Source organism: Echiichthys vipera (genome assembly GCF_963691815.1).
Source record: "Echiichthys vipera genome assembly, chromosome: 5".
Classification (NCBI taxonomy): domain Eukaryota; kingdom Metazoa; phylum Chordata; class Actinopteri; order Perciformes; family Trachinidae; genus Echiichthys; species Echiichthys vipera.
Window position 1 is genome coordinate 28,486,051 of NC_139830.1, and position 7,252 is coordinate 28,493,302.

At 41.6% G+C, this 7,252-nt stretch overlaps 1 protein-coding gene across 1 annotated transcript; it reads right to left on the bottom strand.

The window, feature by feature from the left end:
* Positions 1–445: 445 nt before the first annotated feature.
* linc.pou2af1 (lnc RNA pou2af1) lies at positions 446–6,252 on the bottom strand. The gene is made up of 5 exons (XM_083913341.1): positions 5,533–6,252; positions 3,552–3,652; positions 2,960–3,020; positions 1,759–2,075; positions 446–1,032 (listed from the first exon to the last, which is right to left on the bottom strand). Exons 1-5 carry the CDS (start codon positions 5,537–5,539, stop codon positions 682–684), a joined length of 837 nt encoding a protein of 278 aa, XP_083769467.1. The 5' UTR covers positions 5,540–6,252; the 3' UTR covers positions 446–681.
* Between the last annotated feature and the right edge of the window lie 1,000 nt (positions 6,253–7,252).

Genomic DNA, 7,252 nt, shown 5'->3' on the forward strand with positions numbered 1-7,252 from the left:
GTTGTGCTCATGTGTTGCTCTATGGTTATTTAAATGTAACCCCTAATCTCCTGTGCCTCTGAAAATTATCAGTGTTAGACACTTTAACGAATCTTTGAATAAAAGCACAGTAATATTCCCTAAGCATTTATCCAAGAGTGTGTATGACTATTTTACCATTTTAAATACTGGTGAACTTCCTCCCTGCACGTTCATTTCTTTACCTCTGCCCTAACACGTTATCAGTTGGCACTGTTTATGACTCTCCTCCCTGTGATAGTTGTGCAGCTCAGTGAGTAAACTGTGAACCTGCTGGAGCAGATCCTGATGAACTTGACCAAGTCCTAAATAACTGACACTGATGGAGCACCCGTGTGTCTAATTTAGCCCATTAGTCTATTTTATGACTGTTTTAAAGTGTGAATGCTATACCAGTCTATACAAAAAGTAATGCATTTTAAGCACATTGACATAACACATATTTATTTAGCATTTTCATGTATGAAAATAAATTTTAGTAGTAAAAAATAAAATACAAAAATAGTGGTCTTTCCATCCATTCAGCATTCATCATTTTCATTCCACCAAAGCAAGAGCACACACAGTGAAATACACCGGACCATCAAGCGCACAGACTTGCTGAGTTCTTGAACAGAAGAATGATTACAGTCAAAAGACAAAACAATACTGCTGAAGGTCCTATCATAGAACATTGTAACACATTTCGGAGCTCATCTGCAAATCCCTCTTGAAATAGTTCTCTTCCACGGTACAGGTGTATGGATAGTCTGTGGGGTTGTAGTAAGGTGCATATTCAGGGGCAGAGAAGCTCTCCTGCTGGCCTGGCCAGCAGTGGGACAGGCAGTAACAGTCCTGGAGGTTGCAGTGCTGATAGTGGTAGTGCTCTGAAGTAAAGCTGTGGAAGCTGGACTCCATCCTGGTGGGTGAGTCGTAGCAAGAGGAGGAGGAGGAGGAGAAAGAGTCCTGCGGCGAGTAGCTGTTGTGATCCATGGGGTTGCAGAGCTTCAGTGACTCCGGTGAGGAGCAGGGAGCCTAAAAGAGAAGAAGACGTAGAGGATGGTTCGGATTATTTTCAGTCGGAGTTGACACGTGTCATTTGATGGACATTAAAATGATGCCAGAACACAGGCTCACCTGGGACACCTGTGAGTGGTGTTTGTTTTAGTTTTAACTGTAGATTAGGCTATAGTGTTGTAAGAATGTTATACATAATTTTAATGTGCTACTGAAAAAAATATTGTAGTGATGTATATCTATTTTACCTACTACTTAATTCTACTTTATTTTAGCTGTAGTTATAGCCTACCCCCATTTGAATATTTTGTCAAGTAAAAACAATCCTGTGCCTACAGGCCACACACTTATTTAATTGCTATACATGCTGAATTCAAGCCCCAACACAGGTCTCTGTTATACAACCATGCCAGACCTCTATTCCAATGCAATTTGATGTTTCCTAGGTGTTAGAAATTGTTTATTACTGTATAACCATAATAGAAGCCGAAAACACTCTCCTGTTCTGCATACATCCTGATTACAGCACCGTCACATTTTAGAAATAGCAACATTGCTTATATTACATCTCTTTTGCTTATAAATGATCATTGTATTGCAATAATCATGGAATCATAATGTGCCGAATATAAGAAGAGACCCCATTGTTAAGGATGTGGATCGTCTTTTTACATTTCAACCAGAAACGGCATATGGATCAAACAAAACGCTCTTTTGTTAATGGAGTTTGTTGGAGAAACCTACCATCCCATGGCCATAGTAGTCCGCATCAGAGGAGAGTCCATGGCACCATGGCAGCGGGAGGGCAGGAGGGGGAGGCAGGGAGGCGCAGTCGTAGCCGCTGCCGGTGTTGTTGCTGCTGTTGCTCATGCTGTAGCCGTTGCTAGGCAACATCATGTCCCCGAACTGCTGCTGGACGTCGTTGAAAGTGTTCCCCTGCATCTGGGTGTCGCACGAGCTGTCAGGGACGGGGAACGAGGTGGCGCGCAGCTGGAAGGCTCGCGCTCCACAGCTGCTCGAGTCTGCTGCGGGAGCGGCAGGAGGAGGGTCCACATAGCGACCTGAGGGAATTTAATAGAAACAATAAATTAAAAATATCCCAAAAGTACATAAAAAGCGCCATTCGTTTCACAAACTGAAGCATTATCTACCTGCACTATATATTTATATGGTTATATTATATATCTATACTATAATGTATCGGTCTGTAATATATATGAACCTATCTGCTGCACACCAAAGTGCATCCTCTCAACATCTATACTGCATCTTACTTTAAAGTTGTGAATATTGTCTCGCCCTCATCTGCCGACATAACAAATAATTAGGTAAGGGGAGAGCGCATTCCTAAAATATGCACAGTACTCTGCATGCATAAAGAAGACCTTTAAATGGACCTATAAGTTGAGAGTGATGTCATGACACCATCAGCCAACACATTTGAATGTAGCCTTGGTTTATAAGACGGGGCCCTGCACTTTTGGAATTGCGCTTTCAATAGTTGACAAGAATGACATTCCAAGCACTTGTCTGAGTAGGTCAGGCTATGGCCGGGGCTTCCATGTGAGTATTTTGTTCCTGGTTCTGGGGATTGGTGGGGTCATGGCAGGTTGCAGTCTGTCATTAAGGAGTGCTGTATGGTTTTTGAGTTTGCTTCTTTTAGACTACCTGCTGCAGCCAGTGCGGATTTTCCCAAAATCTTACTAAACAATGGGATTTACAACTGTAATTACGGCTAGATTCTTTTTTATTTAACTTGGATCATTACAACCCGCAAACACCTTTCGACTTAAATTGGCAAAGTGCACATCTTGGGTAGGTGTAGCCTGTGATTGTTATAGGTCAGGTTGGATAAAATACTGCAGTATTTATTCTTTTCTATAGCTTTATTTGCTTTATTGGACATTAGACATTGGACCGGAAATTTTCCGATTGGTACACTTACTTGGAAATGGGGACGCGCAAAGATCCTGAAGATCCGAGCATGCCTGAGATATCTGGGATATCTGTCCATCAGGAAGAATAATAATAATAAGAGGAAGAAGAAGAAGAAGAAGAAGAAGAAGAAGAAGAAAAAGAAGAAGAACGGGAGGAGAAGGAGGAGGGAGAAACACGATTATTAGATATTTCTTGACAGAACATTTGGATTTGACTGTGACAGATTTCCCACCCCCCGTAGTCGGTGTTTTTCCCCTTGCAAAAGTGTGTGTGTGTGTGTGTGTGTGTGTGTGTGTGTGTGTGTGTGTGTGTGTGTGTGTGTGTGTGTGTGTGTGTGTGTGTGTGTGTGTGCTGGCAGAGTAGTCAATCATTCACAGGGACAGTTCATTGCTTTGCTCACTATGTGTGTTTTTTTTCCTTCTGCTTTGTCAGGCAGTGGAAAGGGCACAGTGGTTGTGAGGGTGTACTGGAGAGAGAGAGAGAGAGAGAGAGAGAGAGAGAGAGAGAGAGAGAGAGAGAGAGAGAGAGAGAGAGAGAGAGAGAGAGAGAGAGAGGAGAGGGAGAGGGAGAGGGGGGAATCAGGGATGAAGGAGGGTTACCGTTTTCACTTTTTTACGGCTTGCCTCCCGGGCTCTGTGCCTCTGCAGCAGCTCTTTGACTGTGGTCTTCACTCGGACGCCCTGGTAAACCCTCGGCTTGTCTGCATGAAGAGAACAGCATGTCACTCACATTTACTAAACACTCTCCATTAGACAATAGCAGACTCCTGTTCTCTCCACCCTATACTGCTCACCCCCCCCTTACCCCTCCTCCCTTAGGATAAGACCACAACGTGTCTTCTACCCTCAAATAAAAAACAAAAATAACTGTAACATGTGTTGTTTTACCCCCTAAACGACAGTCTCACCATGAAATGATTATGTTGCACTGTTACACTCTAATAAAATGTTGAATGTAAGACGTTGTGGAAAACGTTGGCAACACACATATATTAAGTTATATTAAACAACAAACTGGGGTATAAACTGTGTGCAGCGCTTGAAAATCAAAGTTTTGATCCAAATTCGAGGTTCGTAAAAGTGCATTATCAGCGGTAAGTGCGCGCTGTGGCTGCGGCGATTTTCGCCCTCTTGTCCCGATCTCAAAGCCCCCCAGTGCTGCCGGCCAGGGCTCTCTCTTTACGGCACCAAAAGGCTCAAAGTTTCCTCCTACGCCGCCGGCAGACCCTTTCACTGCAGCCTGTTTGTAATCCGCGCTCCACATCCACCCCGCCCAGACCAGGAACAAAGGAAAGCGGCTCAAATTGCGCTACCGTAAGTATATATTTATGATCAAAAGCGCCTATATGACAGCATTAATGTCGAAATGACCAACCCGGTTGATATATACGTTGGATTACGCCTCGGATCGTTTGGAAAAGTTGGATAAATGCCGGTCGATCGCGTAAAAACGCACGAACAAAGAGCTGAAAAGATTCCGTGAACCGATTGGTAACTAAAACTTCAACCTTTTCTTAGTAGACGAGTTGGCGCCGTTTGTCTGAGCTACAGTTGTGCGTAAGAACCAATACCACAGTAAAGTTTGTATCGGTAAAATCAGTCACAACAATCAATGAAACCCCTCTCGATGCTTTTACGCATTTCAGTCTGGGCTGCAGTTTGTTTAGATTGTTGTTGACTGGGGTAAAGCCTCGTATCGTTGATTAAACAAACCCAAGCTCTGCTCCAATCTGCTGTTTTATTCAAATCACCCTGCCCCAAACTTGGATATGTTACAGTGAAATTTAATGGCGCTTACACCGGAGACAACTGGCCGTATTTTCCTATAGGTGAAGCTCGATTAAGGAACACAGAAACAACGCCTCGCATAGGTGCACGTAATTCAGGCCTAAAGGCACTCAGGAGTGGCGAGCCGTTTGGAAAAAGACGATTTGTTAAGGAGACGAAGCCTCGGCTGCGAAACATCATCTGATAAATATTCATACAGTTAAATGCTACTTCATGATTTGTCTTAAATGTGGCAAATAGTTGGCCGAAATTACACGGCAGACACATCCCACTCTAACACGGTTACTCCTAACGCCCTGTTACGCACCAGCATCCCGGGCAGAGAGGCTCCGGTTGATCTGTTAGTTCTAGCAGTTATTAATCTTTTATAAAATGTCTTGGAAGTATCCATCCACACGTGTTAACGTGTGCAAACAGACGTCGTGCACAGGAACCAAACATATATAAATCCATAAAAGTCGGTAAAGTTGTATGTGACAGTTTGCATGAATAATAAGCCTGATCCACATCAACTAGGAAACAGGTGGCAATACAGTACAACGATTAATCACTAGAAGTTTCATTTTTACTTTTGGTCATCTCATGTATATAAATATATATATACGTATATATATATTAAATGTGTGTTTAAAATGAGCATCTACAGGGCAGTCATTATCATTGTGCACGTGACTGTGTTATGCCTTTAATCTCAACACTAAACATTATTTTTTTCTTCTCTTTTCTCTTTTCTGTCTAACAGGAGAAAATGCAACAAAATGATTTCCAGATGAAAATCCGATGTGAAACTCACCAGACATGATGGTTCAGATGAAGAGAGGCTCCCTGGAGAAGACCTGTGGGACTCCACAACGTCCTTTTCTGCCTCAGCAAAATGGCCAAGAACGAAATTTGCGCAAAAGTCTCCAAAAATCTCAACACAAATGTCTTACAGCAGAGTCAGAGCATACAACAATATTGTAATATAGCTGGGGACATATTAGTTTGAGATTTTCTCCCTCCATGCCTACTATTTAAAACCCCTAGAACTCAATGATTTGACAATCATTTGATTGCGCGTTACTTTCAATTTGAATATTCAGAGGCAACGGACTTATATCGATTTTTCAATAAAAACCACTCCGCATTGACATTCTATAAGGTCCACTTTAATATAATATAGTAGAATTTCATACTTTGACCAAAAAGAAACCATACTTTTATTAATTTTATCCTCCTTTTGCAATATCAGAGCATCACACCCCCTCATTAAGCACTACAGGACTGGATGCTTCTTGTGCGCAACTTTAACACAGCGGATCACCTTATATCTGCGATTACACATTCACTGCGGCCAGTCTGCATGTCTACAGTATATTCAAACATATATTTAAGCTTTATTTCAGAGAAAAACACATAAATGTGGCAAAGAAGTGGGCGTGGCAAAGGGCAGTAGCCATCTTTGGCATCGCAGGCCTTGAGCTCCACAGCTAGTGTTCAGAGAGCACTCACCTGCTGAAGGCTGCAGTGAGAACGCTCTGCAGCTCTCATCTTATAGAATATCATCTTTAAGACAAGTAGAATGATTAAAAATATAAATGAATCCAGAGTAATCAAAAAAATGACCAGTTCAGATCCCCCGTTTGACAGGGTATCTTTATATTTAAACATAGCTGCTTAATTCAGCAGCGAATCACTCTATCCAAATGCACCCGCATTAAATAAAGTTAAAATGCATTTATTTTCATTTCATTTATAGAAGGTTGCATTGAGAACTTTGGTTGCTCTTTCTGTGCAGCAGACTGCAACAATATATTCACATCAGCCCGTAGAAAGTGTTGCACTTTTTCGACTTTGGCTTTTTATTTTAGAATATGGGGTATATGATAAGTAACGAGAATATTAGAAACAACAGCAACATACAAAGATTTGACATCAATGATGTCCAGCCAGCTGTAAAAATCTGGAGCAATTTTGTTTTTCAGATTGGTTAAACAGCCTGAGTTCTTATTATGATATTTTGTTATTCGTATTAGGATGGTAGACTAGTTATCATGACTAATATAATTATTATTACTATTACTGTGATGACTTTTATAAGTTACAGGAGCAGAAGTGGTGATAGTATTGTAGTATCCCCACTCTATATAGAAAATGCAACATTTGGACCAACATGACATGTCTGTGTTTCATATTGGCCCGGTTAAAAGCCCTCTTTGCTCATCTTAAGCACTTTTTATAACAAAAAATAAAGTTCCTTCTCCACATCTTTACAGACATGAAACCCTCCATCCTTGTCATCTGCTCTCCCACTACACTAAAGCATGTTCTCCCCGCTGCAGCAGTGGTGTTGCGGCTCCACCTAGTGGTCAGAAATCAGTACTTCCACCCTGCTCGAACGTCCCTCCCTGAATAATTTACTTTCGTTGAACAAGATGCATTGGCCAATATTACAGTTTTGTCGTGTTGAAACTATTTTCACTCCTGATCAGAAATAAAAACCCATTTCAAACCCATTTTGTACAGTGGTAATT

Excerpts from the sequence above, each read along its gene's own strand:
- linc.pou2af1 (XM_083913341.1), bottom strand. Across the intron at positions 2,076-2,959 it reads TTGCGCGTCCCCATTTCCAA|GTCGCTATGTGGACCCTCCT; the intron begins GTAAGTGTACCA and ends AAATTCCCTCAG. Across the intron at positions 1,033-1,758 it reads ACTACTATGGCCATGGGATG|GCTCCCTGCTCCTCACCGGA; the intron begins GTAGGTTTCTCC and ends CTTCTCTTTTAG.